Source organism: Monodelphis domestica, chromosome 6 (genome assembly GCF_027887165.1).
Source record: "Monodelphis domestica isolate mMonDom1 chromosome 6, mMonDom1.pri, whole genome shotgun sequence".
NCBI lineage: Eukaryota > Metazoa > Chordata > Mammalia > Didelphimorphia > Didelphidae > Monodelphis > Monodelphis domestica.
In genome coordinates this window covers 31,875,144-31,894,795 of record NC_077232.1, presented here as the reverse complement: position 1 = coordinate 31,894,795, position 19,652 = coordinate 31,875,144, and the positions used below count along the sequence as shown (strand labels likewise).

The following is a 19,652-nucleotide window of genomic DNA, read 5'->3' as shown; positions in this document are numbered from 1 at the left end:
AGTGAGGTACTCAGTAGGGGTACTTAAGTTATAGTTAAGTTAACTCCAACTAGACAAAGAGAACAAAGGTTCCCTTTTCATAGGGTAAACTTGGGGTCTCCAGCTTTCAAGCTGATTAAACTTGGTGGGGAGGGGGTCTTTAGATCTCATTGCTTCTGTTAACTGGGAAAAAACCAACAACTATTAAATAGGAAAAAAAATACTCTTTAATCAAGGAAAGGGATTCGGTGCTAAATTAAACCTCCACAAAGAGACCTGAAACTTGAGGCTCTGCTCACTGACTCCTGGGAGAGCCAACTGAGCTAGAATGACAATTCTGAGGAACAAAAGAATTTGGGGACCTATATACCATTTGGGGGATCCAGGGGCAGGGGAAAATGATTGACATTAGTATAGCTACAAGGAAATGGGAGTGTTCAAACTATACTGACTGGGATACAGTCAAGCTCGGTAAAGGAATCATAGCCAGAGGCTAGGGTATAAGGGAAGGGGCTACTAACAATGGATACTAAAAGGATGGTCCTGGCCCAGGTGTGGGTCTTCCTGGGAGAGGGTCTCTGATACAATGGGGAAGACTACCCAAGACAAAACCTAACATTTGATTAGGTCTGCTAGTTCCACCCAAGAAGGGCCATTAAGCACCTTAAAGTCTATTATTCACTCTGAACTGGCTAAGTCTGAGATCTCCCTCTAGGTGAATTCTCTGAGGAACCCGGACAAACTTGGGGTCTCCAGATTTCAAATTGACACTACTGAAAAATAGCACTCATTTTTGTAATGCTGGAAGAGCTTGTTCTACCTGTTATCTGTGTGGTCCAAGTATTCTAAATTTTACAGATGAAAGATTTGAATTTCCTTGTTATTTCCTCAAATGCTTTCACCCTTGTGAACTTCACTTTCCTCATCCATAAAAGGAGGGATGCTGGGACCAGGTGACCTGGCAGGCCCTCCAGCTCAAGGTCTATGGCCCTATGGGGTTCACAGAAATTAACCAGGTCACCAAGATAGGAAGGGGCCAGACAAATTTCTGAAGATGGAATTTCTTGGGGGCAGCTCAGTGTATAGAGCCAGGCCTGGCAAAGAGAAGCCCCAGGTCTAGATACCCCCTACCCCTCCACTCCTCCTCTTGTCCTCCCCCACCTTCAGTCCTCCCTTCCTCTTCTTCGTTTTCCACTCTAGCTCTTTTTCTCTTCTCCCTTTTCCTAGATTTCTTCTCTTCCTCTCCTTCCTGTAATCCCTTCTCTTCCCTTTCAGTCTTCCTTCTTCCTTCCAATTCCTCCATCCCTCCCTTCCTCTTTCCTCTCTCTCTCCCTCTTCCCCTGGTTCTCTCCCCATCTCTGCCACCTTCTCCCTCTCTCCCCACCTTCTGCTTTTCCTCTACCATCTTCCACTTTCCCCCTCCCCTTTCACCTATTCCCTCTCCCATTGTCGTCTACTCGGTCTCTTTCCCACCCACTCCCCTCCCCTTGTCCTATTTTTCTCTCGATTGCTCCTCCCTCTCAGGCGGTCCTTCTAGACCTAAAGAACCGGTTGCAGCCCGGACGCTTGCAGTGGAGCACCAGCACCGGAAGCAGCCGGCGGGGTCGGCCGGAAGTCTTCGCAGACCCGGCCGGTGGGTGTAGGCTGGACTCGCCGGGGCGGAGGGTCGAGCTGCCGTGATGGGGGTGAGAGCGAGCCCCGGGCCTGAGCATCTCCCCCACTCCATTAGCGGAGCCGCAGGCGGTTGGTTCCCGCGGGGCTCTTCCGTCCTGCGGCTCCCTGGAGTAGAGGGAGGAGGGACGGCCCCGCAGACTCAGTGTTCTCATCCGGGAAATGGGAAATCTCCTGGCTAGACCGTAAGCTCCCAAGGGAGACCGGGGACTTTTCTGCCAGTAGGCGCTAAATCATTGCTTGTGGACGTGACCCCGATGTCCCTTCTAGATACGAATCTGTGCCTCGACTCACCGAGCCTCTATTTCACCTACCGTGAAATGGGTACATTAATAAATAGTGCCCACCCTGAGGCCAGGTACTGGGCCCAAGTGAGAAGAATGGAAAGAAGCTCTGCAATCCATGGCAGTGTAGGGGAGGGGTCTCGACTTGTGACTTCATCCAGGATGATGGACTGCACAAATGCACTGGGGGTGTGTGGGAGAGCTGGAAGGGACTTTGGTGTCAGGCACGTGTCCTGCAGGAACCGAGTTCTCGAGGTGGCAAGGGGCTGGAACCCAAGACCAGTACGCCTTCCCCTGTACTATGTTACTTACAGTCTTGGGGCCCCAAGGCATTTTGGGACTTGTCCTGGGTAACACCGTGGATATAGGAATTAGCGATTGAACCCAGAGCTTTTGGATTCCTAGGCTGCCCCCCTTCCTGCCCTATGCCACATTGCCTGCCTCTTCATTCTTTTGGCCTTTTTTTTTTAAACAGTGTCAGTCCCAAAGCAGAAGAGTTGTAAAAGCTTGGCAATTGGGGTTAAGTGACCTGCCCAAGGTCCCACAGCTAGGAAGTGTTGTAAACCAGATTTGAACCCAGGTTCAAATTTTTTCCATTAAGACCGCCTAGCTGCCCCCACATTGCCTTCATATTATTAGTAATGTGAACGTTAATGATGCTGATGATAATAGACGAATAAAACACAGTGCTATTATGGGGCCCAGAGTATTAGTGTCTCTTGATCTCTGGGAACTTAATGACATTTTATAGATACCAAGATTTCTTTTCACACTTTTCATACCTTTTTCCTTCTAATTTTTCTTTGCAGTTTGTCTGCTTTGTATATTCCAGAGGAAAATGTGTATTGCCAAAAGCCTCCAGCCAGTTTACATGATCTCATCTGCTTTCTAGAGTGTTAGTAAGTTACTCTTATGATATGGATTTACACCTCATATAAAGCTGGGAGTTTGTAAAATTTGAATTCAAATCTGCCTCTCCTTAACAGGTGTTTTGGTATGTTGGGTATTGAATCTTCCTAAAAAGCAAAGGCCTAGATCCAAACCTCTGACCCATACTAGCAGTGGTGCCTTGGACAAGTCACTTAACCATATCCATTTTCTTGGACAGTTTGTTGGGACTCTTAAGTTGCAGAGCAGATGTTAGTCTCCTTTTGGTAGTTCCCTCCACCGGTGGGAACTCTGGACCACCCCATCAAATATGTCCAAATAATTATTGATTTGCCATTAGAAAATTACATGATCTGTTTCTTTTCCTGTACGCACAAACAAAAAAGGAGCTCATATTTGAAGCTTGGGGGCTGCTGAGGATTAGGTCTGTTACCATAATTATAGCGGGCACCAAGTTTAGAGTTTGTCTCTTACTGGCATATAGGACTGCATGGGAGTTATGACTGGTGAGGATGAAGGCAGCTGTGTTTGGAATTGGAACAACCAGTATCATTTCAAGATAAAATGGCCACAAGTATATAGTGAAATTCAAGCAATATATTCCCAGAAGCATATAACATTGTAACTTTATTCGGGGACATCTGCCTAAACAGCCCTTTGTCTTCCTCTTTATCTTTGTTCATTCGGAGGCAGCATCATTCCTGCGCTGATGCTCTGTGACCTTGGGCAGGCTCATAGCCTCCCTATTTGCTCTAAAATGAAAGGATTGGACTAAGTGGCCTCTGAGGTCTCCAGCTGCTATCATCTTCTGGGAACATATTTTATTCCTGGCCCAACACCATTATCATACTGAAATCCCTTGGAGGCTTTGTCCAGGTCTTATATTTTCCATGAAGGTCTCCCCCTGTAAAAAAAAAAAAACGATCTCAGATTTATCCAAGCTCTTACCTCAGAATTCTCCTTGTTTGTCACCAGCTGCTTTGGGTCATTGTTATTTTTATATGTCTTCTTCCTGCCTTCTTCATCAGTATGCATGAAAGCCCACTCTTTGCTGGATCCTAGGAGATCAGATGCTGATGAATTGAGTTGTTCTTACTAAAAGATTCTGTTCCTTTTGCTTCAGGGAGAAAACACCCAGAAGAGCAGAAAGCCCTTTGGGGAGCATGGATGACAAGAGACGAAGAGTCAGAGTGCAGGGTGGCTGGGCTGGTCCTGCCAAGAGTCAGGCTCCTGGGCAGCCAGGCAAGGCTATGGGGCTGGGCCTTAGCACATCCTAGAATGCCTCCTGAGTAATTGGGTGATGGAAGACTTGGGGGGAGGTCACCAGCCTTCCCTTCTCCTTACTGCCCTGAAACCTCTCAGGACACATACCCTTAAGTCCTTTGTCTACCCCAACCACCCAAAGGCATTGTATGGAGAGGCCCAACACCAGTGAGGAAGATTTCAGGCTTGCTTAGTGAGTGCAGGGCAGCCAGCTTGCCCCTGTGCTCAGCTGTTTGGTGTTATCCTTAATCTGAAACGGTTCTTTCCTTTACTTCAGCATTCAGGGCCAAAAGCCATCCCCACCAAGGCCTTGGACAGACCTGGATGAAAAAGGAGTTGCCTCTGCCAGAAAAACAATTTGTATATGAAGAACCAAAAGAAGAGGTGAGTATCCCTTCAGGCTCTGCTGAAGAATCAGAGAGATTTAAAATGCATTTACTACTAAGGAAAAGGGCTAGCTAGCAGTTAACCCTAATAGCTAAAGGGTACCAGATAGTCCTGTCCTAGACTCCGGGGATTCAGAGGCAAACGGGAAACTGTCCATGCCTCCAAGGAGCTTCCATTTGGGGGGGGGGTGTGAGAAAACATGTGGGGTCAGACTTCATTAATATATAGAAATTGGGTACGAAGTGATTTCTAGCAGGGGCTGGGGAGGTGAGAAGCGGAGCCAACAGCAAGGAAGGTCAGGAAGGATTTTCTGTAGAAGTTGGTGTTTGTGCTAAGTTTTTTTTTTTTTCTTATCCTCACCTTCCATCTTGGAATCAATACCGGGTATTGGTTCTAAGGCAGAAGAATGGTAAGGGCTAGGCAATGGGGGTCAAGTGACTTGCCCAGTTTCATATAGTTGGGAAGTGTCTGCGGCCAGATTTGAACCCAGGACCTCCCATCTCTAGGTCTGGCTCTCAATCCACTGAGATACCCAGCCACCCCCTGAGACCACATTTGAACCCAGGTCTTCCCCACTCCCGTCCTGGTACTCTATTCATTGAGACTGTAGCTGCCCCATTTTTGTTAAGTTTTAAATAAGACTCTGGATTCTGAGAGGAGGTAGTACATTGAAGAGCTGGGGGATATGTATCCAGAGGCACAGAGGCAGGAAATGGGGTGCTTTGTGTGAGGGACAATAAGGAAAGGAGAGTGATGAAATTGTAAGGATTCAAAGAGGAAGTAACGTGAGATATGAGAAGGCTGGAAAGGGAGTTAGCTTGTGTAATAAGAAGCCACTGGACTTTACTGAGTTGGAGAGAGATTTGTTCAAACCTGAGCTTTAGGAAAATCTCTTTTGCCCCTGTGTGGAGTTTGGATTGGAGTGGCATGGAGAGAGACTTGAGGCAGGGAGGCCAAGTAGGAGGCTATTGAAATAATCCAGGCCAGGGATAGCTGGGTGGCTAAATCATAGAGAGCCAGACCTGGAGGTGGGAGGTCCTGGATTCAAATTTAGTCTCAGATACGTCTTAGTTGGGTGACCCTGGACAAGTCACTTAACCTGTGTTGTCTAACCCTTACTGCTCTTCTGCCTTCAAACCAATACTTGATATTGATTCTAAGATAGAAGGTAAGAGTTTAAAAGAAAAGAAATTGTCCAGGCCAGAGGTGACAGGATTGTGACCTTAATTAAGGTGCTGACTGTGGTTGGAGAGAAGTGGGTTAGGTGGAAGTGAGCAGTTCAGCAGGTGATATGCTATGTAAATGTGTAAGAATGAGGTAGTAAAAACTAGCCCTGGGCACTTCAGGGCATTTGATAAGAAACCTGCAACAGGCACACCTGGCTCCTATCATACCCATTAGATAACTAAGCCTGGAAAAGAAAGACGTACAAGTCAGATAGGCCCTGGCTTTGCTCGCGAGAGCGCACTGATGTGTGGAGGTTCCAGTGCATCTCGCCATCCATCCTTAGGTTATTAACATTCTGGCAGTGGCCCTGGTCAGCTTTTGATGGATTTCATGAATTCCTTCCATTTTGCTCAAATTTCATTTTTCGGATGCGTTTCTTCCCCTTGGCCTCCTTCCTCGTTGCCAGGGCTGACTCTTACTTTTTCCCATCTATCTCCTGTGAAAGTTTTTTTAGAAATGGCAGAAACTGGGGCAGGTTTAAAGGCAGATAGGAAGGAAATAGTAGATAGAAGTTCTTGAAGATTAGGAGAGGCGAGGAATGATGTTGAAGTTGGGAGCTGTTGGGCTCACAGCTACAGGAGAGGGATCACCTCAGCAGAATTTGGAGTCCAGGAGGAGAGGGAGATCTGGGAGAGGAAGAGAGGTGAAGAGGGATTGCTTCCGTTTTCTCCAGAAAGTAAGGAAAGAAGTCTTCAGCTGAGATGATGGGAAGACGCTTAGGGAGAGAGAAGCAGCCTCAGCCTTCACTTTGCCAAGGAACCTTAAGCTAGAGATGTGACCAGGCCATTTCCCTGGTTACAAATCTCCCATGGCTCCCCATTTCCTGTAGGATGAGTCCGCAGACTTCCTCCCTTGTACTGCTCTCTTACATGTACTCTGCCATGCTGCTCTGGGGGGCCCTTTCTTCTTCTACCTTGGTGCTTTTGCAGAGAGGAGGCAATACCTAAGCTGGGCCTGGAAGAATAGGTAGAACTAAAATACTACAGCAGGGAAGGAGTCTTGAGAGTCTGATCAGGTGTGTTGGCATTGGGCTTGGGCAGCTGCAGGAAAGGGGTCAGAGGACATAGCTGGCTTCAGATCCTGCCTCTGCTGCTTATTGCTCTTCTGGCTGGGCCAGTCACCTAACGGCTGGGCTTTTGCTTTATCTTTTAAAATGGTTGACCTTGAGGGTTTGGACTCATGACCACCATATGACCATTTCAGAGGGCCTTTCTTTTTTGCCATTTGGTGATCTGTGCTCCCTGCCAGTAATGGAAAGAGGCCCTTGACATCTCCAGCTAGAGACATCTTTTTTCCAACAAGGCCGTGCTCATTTGCCACCCTCTTCCTGAAACCCCTCTGCTCTCCCTCAGCTAGAAGTTGCCCCCTTTTCCCCAATCTCTCCTAATCTAACACACTGTTATTTGGCTCCTGCTTTATTTCCCTCCTGAATTAGAATCTCCTTCAGGATAGGCAGGCTCTTTTTCTTCTTTGTTTCCTAGCATCTGGCCCAGAGCTTTGCACATAATGGGCTTATTAATAAGTGTTTGTTGACTTTATTGTTCAGTGTTTTACCCACTGAGCAGAGTTTAAGTTCAGAGCAGCAATTGGCAGTTCCCCATTGTAGTAAAAAAATGAAATCCCCAAGTAATGGAAAAGCTTCAATTTGGAATAGTTGTTGGTGTCAACCTCCTCCCCAGAGCCATTTATTAGAGCTGTTTGCTAACTGGCAAGTTGTATTGATTGAAGGTGTTACTGCCTTTTCCTCAGCCTCCCCCATCCTCCCTTTTCACAAATATACCTGCCAAGAAAGCTTTCTGCATATGTCAAGTAGGGTAAGAAGAATAGGCCCAAGGGGACTCTGCAAAAATGAGAATTCAAATCAAAAGGCCTCATTTTAATTTTTGCTCATTTTTTGGATTAGTTTTTTTTTTTACCCAATTAACAAGCATTTACTTTCTCCCTCCTCCTTACTCCCAGGGTTTACAAAAGCAAAACAAGCCTTTGTAAATCAAGCAGAATAAATTCCCATAATCCTGTCAAAAAATGCACCTCCCCACATTTGGTTCTTCTTTACCTTGGTCAAGCGTTGGGTCACATTCTTTGTCATTGGTTCTCTGGAATCGTGGTTTTGTCCATCAGAATTCTAAAGCTTCTCAATGTTTTCCTTTTTCGAAGTGTTCTTAGGGTATAAATTGGTTTTCTGATTTTGTTCCCATCACTCTACATTAGTTCATGGCCAGTTTGCTCTGAAATTCTCCTTTTATCATTTCTTGTGACTCCGTAATAGTCCATTCTGTTCCTCTACCATCATTTGTTTGTGCATTCCCTGATTGGTGGGTACCTCCTTAGTTTCCAGGTTATTAATGCTGCCATGAATATTTTTATACATACAAATCCTTTGCCTCTGCCTTTGATCTCTTTGGGGTATAGGCCTAGTAATGCTATTGTTAGGTCAAAAAGGTATGCACAAGGGCAGCCAGGTGGCTCAGTGGATAGAGAGACCTAGAGTCAAGAGGGCCTGGCTTCAAATGTGGTCTCAAGACACTTCCTAGCTGTATGACCCTGGGCAAGTCATTTGACTCTCATTGCTTATCCATTACTGCTCTTCTACTTTGGAACCAATGCATAATATTCTTAGACATAAGGTAAAGGTTTAAAAATTAAAAGTATATACAGTTAAGTGACTTTTGGGGCATGATTCCAAGTTGCTTTCCAGAATAGCTATAACAATTTACAATTCCTCCAACAGTGTCTATTTTCCTTCTTCTCTGTCATTTGTCATTTTTCTCTTCTGTCATCTTTTGTCAAACCTCATAGTTGCTTTATTTGCATTTCTTTAATTATTGGTATTTTGGTACATTTTTTCACATGACTATCATCAGTAGCTTAGATTTCTACCCTGTGGAACTGTTTGTTCATGTCTTTTGGCCATTTATCAGTTGGGGAATGGACCTCATATTCTTGTGATTTTGAATCTCTTCCTTATATGTTGTAGAAATGAGACCCAATTCAGAGAAACTTATTGCCAAATTTTTTTTCCCATGTATCTATTTTCTTTCTAATCTTAACATGCATTGGATTTATTTAGGCAAAATTTTTTTTTAATTTTGTGATCCTTTCTATCCCTCTCCATAGATCTGAAAGGTACATTCTTTCTTGCTCTTCTAACTTATGATGTGATTTTTTTATATCCAGATCATTTGGAACTTATCTTGATTTGTGGAGTGAGGTGCTGCTATAAATTTTCTTTCTGCTAGACTGCTCTATTTTTTCCAGCAGTTTTTGTCAAATACTCAGTTTATCAAACATGAAATTGTAGGATTTTTTTGCTTCTGTAGGTGGAGGATTTTATCTCTCCTTTCATTCAACCTCTTAAATCTTTTCACCAGGAACACATTTTTTGGTGATGATTATTTTGTAGTATAGTTTAGGAGTTGGTCCTCCCAAGAAGGCTTGGTTTTAAACTAAGAACATTTCAGGAGGAATGAATATAGTAAACAGAATAAATAGTGAGTCAACTGGTGTCACTGCTGAGCACTGGACCTGGAGTCAGGAAAACTTGAAATCCAGTCTTAGACATACTAGCAAGTCACTTAGATTCTGGCTGCCTCAGTTTCCTCAACTGTAAAATGAAGATTGTAACAACACCTACTTCACAGAATTCTGAGGATCCAATGAGATAATACTTTTAAAGAGTACTTAGCCCAGTACCTGACATACAATAAGAAGAGTGATTATAGCTAACATTTGTATAGCACATGCTGTATGCCAGGCATTGTGCTAATTTTTTTACAAATATTATCTCATTGGATTGGCACAGTAATCTTGCGAGGTGGGTGCTGTTATTATCCCCATTTTACAGTTGAGAAAATTGAGGCAGACAGGTTAGGTGACTTTGCCTAGCATCATATAGTTAATAAGAGCCTGAGGCTGGATTTAAATTCAGGGCTTCTTGACCACAGACCAGATGCTCTACTAGGCTCAAAATAAATGCTAACTCCTTTTTCCCTTTTACCATGCAGAATAGGAACACTGCTGTGAATTCAGGATACTAGAATGGTTTTCTAGTTCTTCAATCTGCCATGCTTGTTTTTTGCAGGTTGTACGTCGGATCCCAGAGCCACAAATGATCGAGTGAGTACTGTGCTGCTTGATCTTGACCTTACTGTAATGAGCAGATAATGAGATCCTGTAAATACTGTCCCCATTTGGACATTTGTTTTCTCTTTACTGTTGATGAATCACAGAATCTTGGAGTAGGAAAGGCTCTTAGAGGTCTAGTGATGTAGCTTGAATCCCCCAAGCAGTTCAGGAAGCCTTGAGGAGTGTCACCTATCTACACAAACTATATGAGCACAACTACAAAACACTTTCCTTACAATTAAAACTAGATCTAAACAACTGGAAAAACATCAATTGCTCATGGGTAGGACGAGCTAACATAACAAAAATGACAATCCTACCCAAATTAATTTACTTATTTAGTGCCATACCCATTGAACTACCAAAAAACTTTTTTACTGAATTAGAAAAAAACTATAATAAATTTCATTTGGAAGAACAAAAGATCAAGGATATCCAGGGAAATAATGGGAAAAAATGCAAAGGAAGGTGGCCTTGCAGTACCAGATCTCAAACTATAAAGCAGCAGTCTTCAAAACAATATGGTACTGGCTAAGAGACAGAAAGGAGGATCAGTGGAATAGACTTGGGGTAAGTGACCTCAGCAAGGCAGTCTATGATAAACCCAAATATCCCAGCTTTTGGGACCAAAACCCACTATTTGATAAAAAACTGCTGGGAAAATTGGAAGACAGTATGTGAGAGATTAGGTTTGGATCAACACTTCACCCCCTATGCCAAGATAAACTCAGAATGGGTGAATGACCTGAATATAAAGAAGGAAACTATAAGTAAATTAGGTGAACACAGAATAGTATACACGTCAGACCTTTGGGAAGGGAAAGATTTTAAAACCAAGTAAGACTTAGAGTCACAAAATGTGAAATCAATAATTTTGATTATATCAAATTAAAAAGGTTTTGTTCAAACAAAACCAATGGAACCAAAATTAGAAGGGAAACAACAAATTGGGAAACAATTTTCATAATAAAAACCTCTGACAAAGGTCTAATTACTCAAATTTATAAGGAGTTAAATGAATTGTACAAAAAAATCAAGCTGTTCCCCAATTAATAAACAGACAAGGGACATGAACAGGCAGTTCTCAGCCAAAGAAATCAAAACTATTAATAAGCACATGAAAAAGTGCTCTAAATCTCTTATAATCAGAGAGGTGCAAATCAAAACAACTCTGAGGTATCACCTAGCAGATTGGCTAACATGACAGCAAAGGAAAGTAGTGAATGCTGGAGGAGATGTGGCAAAGTAGGGACATTAATTCATTGCTGGTGGAGTTGTGAACTGATCCAACCATTCTGGAGGGCAATTTGGAACTATGCCCAAAGGGCGACAAAAGACTATCTGCACTTTGATCCAGCCTTAGCACTGCTGGGTTTGTACCCCAAAGAGATAATAAGGAAAAAGACTTGTACAAGAATATTCATAGCTGCGCTCTTTATGGTGGCCAAAAATTGGAAAATGAGGGGATGCCCTTCATTTGGGGAATGGCTGAACAACTAATGGCTGGAATACTATTGTGCTCAAAGGAATAACAAACTGCAGGAATTCCATGTGAACTGGAACAACCTCCAGGTATTGATGCAGAGTGAGAGGAGCAGAACCAGGAAAACATATACAGAGACTGATACACTGTGGTACAATCTGATGTAATGGACTTCTCCATTAGTGGCAATGCAGTGATCCTGAACAATTTGGAGGGATCTACGAGAAAAACCATTATCCACATTCAGAGGAAAAACTGCAGGTGTAGAAATATAGAAGAAAAACAACTGTTTGATTACATGGGTCGAGGAGATATGATTGGGGATGTAGGCTCTAAATGATCATCTTAGTGCAAACATCAAGGACATGGAAATAGGTTTTGATCAAGGACACATGTAAAACCCAGTGGAATTTCGTGTCAGCTACAGGAAGGGGTAATGGGAGGGGAGGGAAAGAATATGATTCTTGTAACGAATGAAAAATTTTCTAAATTAATTAATTAAATAAAAAATTTCAGAATATAAATAAAAAGATTAGTTATCACAAGAAAAAAAATTGCAAGTAAGGGAGCAGCTAGGTAGCTCAGTAGATTGAGAACCAGGCCTAAAGACTTGGAGGATCCTGGGTTCATATTTAGCCTTGTGCACTTCTTAGCTGTGTGACCCTGGACAAGTCACTAGCTCTTACTGTTTTTCTGCCTTGCAACCAATACATAGTATCCATTCCAATACAGAAAGTAAGGGTATTAAAAAAAAAAAAGCTATGAGGAAACTGGGGGAGCTTTCTGTTCATTTATCAAAACTACCTTATTCTTCCATAGCAATCACCTCCTTAGTTCATTGGTATTCAAAACATGTGAAGTCCAGATCTGGGCAAGTCATTTAAATGTATTTTCCTGCGTCTCACAGAGTCTGAGCTTAGCAGTCTAAAGTCTTGTGTGCTCCTGATCAAGGCCCTTCCTCTTTCTGAGGCTTCTTTCCTCCTCTGTAAGATGGTGAGCATGGATTAGGTGACCTTTGAAGGTCTCTTTTGGCCCTCCTGTTCTGGATGTCTGCGAATAGGATCAGAAACACTTCTTTTCATTCTATATGCCAGTCTGGTTCTTGCTCTTGCCTTGATGCTATAGTGTCTGTTTTTTTGCCTTGATGACCCACCTGAAATCTTGAAAGATCTCTAATGATGCTTGACTGAGCAGGCCATCTCCATTCCTTGGGCCTCTCTCAGTAACTTCATCAGCTTTCATGGGTTTAAATATCATTTCATTTATTAAACACATAGAATGTATTTAATAAATACTGTGGGTTAACTCATTCCTCTCTTAGGATAGGTATATGCTGGCTCCAAATGCAAGTTCATGGTTTGGAAAGATTAAATCATTAAGACAAAATTTTTAAAAAATTTATTTAATTATTTTAGAATATTTTCCCATAGTTAACATGATTCATGTTCTTTCCCTCTCCCCTCCCAGAGCTGGTGAGCAATTCCACTGGGTTTTACGTGTGTCATTGATCAAGACCTATTTCGATATTATTGATACTTGCACCAGGGTGATCGTTTAGAGTCTACATCCCCAATCATATCCCCATTGAACCATGTGATCAATCTCATTTTTTTCTTCCCTGTTTCTAATCCCACAGTTGTTGCTAGTAGAGAAGTCCATTACATTCGATTATACCACAGTGTGTTTGTCTCTGTGTACAATGTTCTCCTGGTTCTGCTCCTCTCGCTCTGCATCACCTCCTGGAGGTTGTTCCAGTCTCCATGGAATTCCTCCACTTTATTATTCCTTTGAGCACAATAGTATTCCATCACCAACAGATACCACAATTTGTTCAGCCATTCCCCAATGGAAGGGCATCCCCTCATTTTCCCGTTTTTTTACTGCCACAATGAACGTAGCTGTGAATATTTTTGCTCAAGTATTTTTCTTCATTATCTCTTTGGAGTACAAACACTGCAGTGGTAAAGCTGGATCAAAAGGCCATTAAGACAAATTAAAAAGCAAAGAAACACTCAGCAAAGATTTTGGTTGACAAGTGTACTTCTCTTAGTCCTAGGCTACAGGTTGGTAACCCAGCCTACATAGGAATAAATATGAAGAGTTTTAGTCTCTTCTTAATACCATTTACATAGTTTATTTATTAGTGGACCTTAGTGTCCACTTGTGCTTGTGCTTGCCTGGTTCTGTGTACTTTATATCAGTTCATCTAAGTTTTCCCAGATTTTGCTAAAACTTCCTTCATTTCTTAAGAGCACAATATTCCTTCATGTGTCTGTACCATAACTGAGACTGAGACCACTAGGGGAGGGAGAAAAGTCCATATACTGAGTGAACTTGAGGCCTTTCTGAATGCTCCTGCCATATATATCAAAGTTAGCCATGAAATATGTACTGTATCGTAGGGAAGAGTAATGTTCATTGGTCAGGGCGGCTAGGTGGCACAGTGTATATTGAGAGCCAGGCATATAGAGAGTCAAGAAACTTATCTTTCTAAGTTCAAATCTGACCTAAGATATTTCCTAGCTGTATGATCCTGGGCCAGTCACTTATCCCTGTTAGCCTCAATTTCCTCATCTGTAAAATGAGCTGGGGAAGAAAATGACAAACCTTTCTAGTATCTCTGCCAAGAAAACTCCAAATGGGGTCATGAAGAGTCAGATACAACTGAAAAACATCTGAAAATATAGGATTTAAATTAATATCTGATACTCTTAAGTATTATAATATAGAAAGTTTATCAATAATCACTAGAAGTAAAGGAATAAAAGGGTAATTAACAAATAGAACCACGTGACTAGACTCTCTTGCCTGTTTAAAAAGACTGCTGACCGCCACTGCTATTACAGGAAGGAGAGAGAGAGAGAGGTGGAAATACAAAGAATTTGTATCCTGCCTACATCAGCTCATTACAACAGGAGCCTGGGGTGCTGGGAATTGTAGTTTTTAGGGAAACAGATTCTAATTACACAAATAGCAACCACAATGCGTTTATTGGCCAGCTCACGTTCATGTTTGTCATGTCCTTGTGAATGGACTGCCAGGGACTTCACTACCACCTTTACCTTTTTCTCTTTACCCTTCAAGCTTTCATACTCATGGGAAGTTCACAGAGAGATGATCCATTTTATATATTTAGAAAATTCACATTTATGAAGCTTTTAAGGTTTACAGAGCCAAAATGGGGCAATTAGTATTTACATGTTATCTTCCATTTTACAAATAAATAAATGAGTTCACAAAAGTTAGTTGAGTTGCCAGTAGTCTCTGGACTGGACCTGGGTCTCCTGACTATTAAGTCTATCTCTTTCCTCTACCCAACATGGCTTTTAGTTGAGTGTATTCTAGCAGTCTCAGCTCTTGATTAGTCCTAATCAGTTTCCTACTAACTTATATGTATATCATTAAAAATTTTTAATTGTTATCTTTGGTTTTTAACATTACCTTCATTTCCAAATATATGTTCCCCCTCCCCAGCAAGTCTTCTTATACCAAAGAATGAAAGAAAAAGTGTTTTGGTTTTTTTTGTTTGTTTATTTGTTTTTTAACCCTTACCCTCTGTCTTGGAATCAATAGAATCAATACTATATATTGGTTCTAAGGCAGAAGAGCGGTAAGGGCTAGGCAATGGGGATTAAGAGGCTTGCCCAGGATCACAGAGCTAGGAAGTGTCTGAGGCCAGATTTAAACCAAGGACCTCCTATCTCTGGACTTGGCTCCTAATACCCTGATCCACCCAGCTCCCCCGTTTTTTGCTTTTTTTAATGGCTCTGTGTGTGTGTGTGTGTGAGAGAGAGAGAGAACAAACATTTGGCCACTTTCTCAGCAATTTCCCTATCACTTAATTAACACACAGAGAATGTGCTGCTGTGCCTACCTTCCCTTAACCCTGTAAAGATTAAAATTTAGGGGAAGCTGAGGCAGGTAGAAATTAGTTTCTCTCTACAAGGATTATTATGAGGTTTATTGAAGATTAAGGATTAAAGAAAATACAGGATGAGAAAGCATGTGTCTAGGCCCAGGGGCCTAGACAACCTCACCTGCATTATGAAAAGAGCCGCGTCTGCTTGCAAGTGGAAACAGGAAAGATCCCCAAAAGCCTTTCCAATCAGGTTAAATACCCCTTCTTGATCTCGGCCCAGGTGAGAATTCAGTGAGATTAGAGGGCATTCTGGGGAAGTGGAGCAAGGGTTTCTGGGGATTGAAGTCCTGGATTCAAGTCCATTTTTACAACCCCTCCAGCATTGACCATTTTCATTTTTTGATTCCTAGTCTGATTTTTTTTAAAACCCTTACTTTCTATTCTAGCAACAACAGTAAGACAGAGAGACTAGGCAAACTGTGACTTGCCCATGGACTCCCAGCTGGGAAGTGTCAGAGGTCAGATTTCTAGTGTATGAATCTTGATGTGACCCCAGATAATGTAGTCACAGTAGCAATTGCTTCTGTTTCTCTAGAGCTTTAAGGAAGCATTTCCCCCTGACAGCTCTAGGAAATGTGGGCCTGGAAATTATAATGCTTGTCAATCTAGAAATCTAGTAAGTATCAGAGCCATCATTTGTACCCAGGTATCCAGATCCCATTCTCTCTCAAAGTCTATGACTTTGCTAACTTCTAGGTTCTTGTCCATCACTGATTTGTTCTGTGAAACAGAGCAATTGTCTAACCCCTTGTCTTGGTTATAAAAGAGTTTATGTCTCCCTCACTGCTTTGTTATGTGGTTAGATTTGGCAAGGTCTTTGAGATCTCAAAAAAAACCAAAACTTCAGCCCTAGAGAAGTGCCAAGTTTGATTTTTCCTGTAAGGCATGTTGACCTCAAGGTTTTAGTTTTCCATTTCTGTGTCTCATTTCAAAGATCCTATGTCTAGCTTACTTCCCCCTGCCTTTCTGTCTAGCCATAGTGATTTTGAAAGCAAACAGCCCTTTTGCTTCATAAGATAGTCAACTTTTTGGCTTTTGAATTGCCAGTCCTAGGAAAGATTAAAGGCAAATGATTAGATTTGCCTTTTAATTCTTCTAGAAACTAAAAGAAAAGGCATCATTATCTTCTACATCAGACCCTTCAAAATTATACTGGTTTCTTGGCTAAAGATGCCATTTTGAAGTTGTGAGGATAAGGGACATACTTCACAGTCTCTACAGAAGCCAGCTTGGAGCCAGAGAGCCATTTTAGAGGTACCAGTAGACCAAAAAATCTGTAACTTTATATGTGGTAGGAGAAAGAGCTACTGAGGTGATTTGGTGCCCAGTGTGAATGCACAGGCTGGCTAGTGAGTTGATATCAACCTGGATGAAGGATATGAGGAGAATATGGGTAGATAATTGAGGATTGATCCCCTGTTGTTTTCCCTAATAACTTTATATCCATAACTTTCCTATTTAAAAGACTGTAGATATTGTCCATTGTTGACATCTAGCCTTCAGTAAGAAGAGGGAGCACTTGGTAGGACAATTGGTCCTACCTTTCAACTCTTCTTTGGTTATCTGGAACCTTTTTTTTTTAACCCTTTCCTTCCATAATAGAATCAGAATACTGTGTATTGGTTCTAAGGCAGAAGAGCAGTAAGGGCTAGGCAATGGGTTAAGTGACTGCCCAGGGTCACACAGCTGGGAAGTGTCTGAGGTCAGATTTTAAATGAGGACCTCCCCTCTTTAGGCCTGCTCTCAATCCACTGAGCCACCCAGCTGCCCCTCTCCGGGAACTTTTGAGCAAATATTTGTATATAAAACCACCTCTTACACTAAGAATTTTTTGTTTTCTTTCCTTAGCAAAGAAGGTGTCTATGAAATCAGCTTATCACCCACAGGCATCTCTCGGTAAGTAAGTGAATTCTTTCAGTAAAGGAACCAGTTCTCTTTAAGACACTGCCATTTCAAAGTACTCAGATGAGTACTTTACTCCAAAGGCATGCTCATATTCGAAACTTTTGATTTTGGATTCCTAAATCATATTTGGCAGCTTGGGTTAGAAGATGGTAAGACTGTTTCCTCACCTGTAAAACAAGGTGTTGAACAGAATGATCCCTAAGATTCCTTATTGCTGTATAATTCTGGTGGACTTTGCATTTGTTTAGACTTTCAAAACTTTAAAAAGTACTTTTACATTTCTTATTTTATCTACATAACATTCCTGTGGAGCTTGAATAGCAAGAATTTTTTTCCAAAAATTCCTCGATTGAAAAATCTTATTTTCATGGATGTTTTTGTTTTTTACATTATATTTGCTTTTTTAAACACTTACCGTCTATCTTAGAGCTGACACAAGTATCGATTCTAAGCCAGGAGATCAGTAAAGGCTAGGTGATCAGGGTTAAGTTACTTGCCCAGGGTCATACAGCTAGGAAGTGTCTGGGACCAGATTTGAATCAGATCCTCCCAACTCTAGGCCTAGCACTGTGCTCCTTAGCTGCTATATTTCTGACTATATCTTTTCTCCTTTATCCCTTGAAACAAAGATTTAAAAGGAAAGTTTCTCCTAACTTTAACAGATGAAGAAGGGCTATTCTGTGACTTTTCCACATTTCTACAGCAAGCTGTTGGGAGAATCAGTGCCAGGATAGATGTTTCTGGACTATAACTAGCTTTTTCCACCATCAGGCTATTTCACTATTATCCAAGAAAATGAAACTACCTTCTTTTAGCTTTTATGTTCATAGAAAATGTGAGGTGTGAAGAAAAAAGAAACTTAAAAAACCAAGCAAACCAAACCTTAGTCTATTGGAATGAATGTTTTCTTTGAAAGTTGTCACTAGACTTATTTCATAAGAGCTTGGATTTAGAACTGGTGGGGCATTAGAGGCCATCTTGTTTGATGTCCTCATTTTACAGATGAGTAACTGAAGCGGAGAGACTTAGTCACTCCATGCCCAGGTCATGCAGCCCGTGTCAGAGGGGGAATTTGAATCGATATCATCCTGCTTCCTCAAGTCCATTGTGCTCTTCATGGTACCATTCAGTTATGCTTCCATTTGTTAGACTCGTTTATGCAGTTCCTCTGGGATTTGCCTTCAGAACCCATTTGTAAGGTACCAGAGAGGAACAATCTTACTGTTTTGTGGAAGGGCCTCATTTTGACACAGACTTCCATGACACAATTTTCAACAGACTTGGCTTCAAATTACCCATATTTTCCCCAAATCCAGTCTCTCACCCCCACCCCTTTCAGGAAAGAAGACTTGCCACAAATGAGGACATTCAAAGGCTATTCTTCTGAAGACAGTTCCCAGTGTTGGAATGGGAAAGAAACCCCCCACTGTGACCATTTTGAAGGATCCAATCCTCATTTGGTTGGATAAATTCTAGTATGTTTGTCTTTGTAAGTAATCGCTCTTATTACAAATGAGCTTTGAAAGCTCTGCCTGGCAAGCATGGACCCTGGCAAGTTTCACTGAGCTTCGAGCGCGGGGCTGGCGACAGACTTTGGCTGCTATCCGAGGGCTGGCCTGGCTGAATGCAGAATTGCCCTCTGCGTGATGAAAGTCCAGGACCTCGACCTGTAGGTGATGAGATGTGGGCCATAGTGACCTGTTGTCTATAATACGCACCTCCAGAGCATCTCCTGGAATTGGCAAAGGGCTCTCAAGGGAAATTGTTCTTGATTCAGGAGACAGTAAATCTCAACACTATTACTTTTCTTAACACGAGTAATTTTTCTATGAAAACATCATGGATCCCAGTGTTGTTAGACTGCCCCAGACTTATCTTTCTCTGTGACAGAGATTGCCCATTGAATGTACGTTAACAATGTAGTAGGTCTTATGGGAATTGTATAGTTCCTAAAGTAGACATAGCTTTTGCATTTCAACAGTTTATCCTTGGGGCAGCCAGGTCGCTCAGTGGATAGAGAGCCAGGCCTGGAGTTGGGAGGACCTGGGCTCAAATTTGACCTCAGATACTTTATAGCTGTGTGACCCTGGGCAAGTCACTTAGCCCTATTGCCTCACCCATGCCACCCTTCTGCTTTGGAACCAATATTCATATTGATTCTAAACAGAAAGTAAGGGTTGTCATTTTTTAAAGTTTATTCTCAAGTGACAAAATTGAAGACATATTAACTTACATTTATGCAGCACTTTAAGTATTTCAGAGTACTTTCCTCATAGTTGTCCAGTGAGGCAGGGTTGCAAGGCTTCTTCTCCCATTTTATAGATTAAAAACAGGCACATAAAGGTGGAGCATCATGCCTAAAGTCACATATTAGAGGGTCTGTCCCCTGCATCTTCCCGTCTCCAGAACAAGGGCTCTCCCAGGATAGGAAGAACCCTGGAGGGATGTTTGTTGGGGAGCTCTTGGGAGCAGGAAGATTCCTACAAGAGCAGAGAGTGGGAGTGATCCTTTGGGGAGTTTC

At 42.1% G+C, this 19,652-nt stretch overlaps 1 protein-coding gene across 10 annotated transcripts in view; it reads left to right on the top strand.

Moving 5' to 3' along the window:
• Positions 1 to 1,271: 1,271 nt before the first annotated feature.
• The window catches only part of ALKBH3 (alkB homolog 3, alpha-ketoglutarate dependent dioxygenase), a 50,718-nt gene continuing 32,337 nt past the window's right edge, over positions 1,272 to 19,652 (top strand). Inside the window, exons 1-6 of one of the 10 annotated variants that reach the window (XM_056801920.1) lie at positions 1,520 to 1,612; positions 2,744 to 2,829; positions 3,946 to 4,064; positions 4,363 to 4,469; positions 9,781 to 9,815; positions 17,075 to 17,122. In XM_056801920.1, the coding sequence (XP_056657898.1) occupies positions 3,986 to 4,064; positions 4,363 to 4,469; positions 9,781 to 9,815; positions 17,075 to 17,122 (269 nt within the window). In that variant the 5' untranslated portion in view covers positions 1,520 to 1,612; positions 2,744 to 2,829; positions 3,946 to 3,985. Of the gene's footprint in view, positions 1,665 to 1,719; positions 1,836 to 2,743; positions 2,834 to 3,945; positions 4,065 to 4,362; positions 4,470 to 9,780; positions 9,816 to 17,074; positions 17,123 to 19,652 lie in introns of those variants that run through there. The other 9 variants (XM_007497345.3, XM_007497346.3, XM_007497344.3 and 6 more) reach the window with 9 other exon arrangements.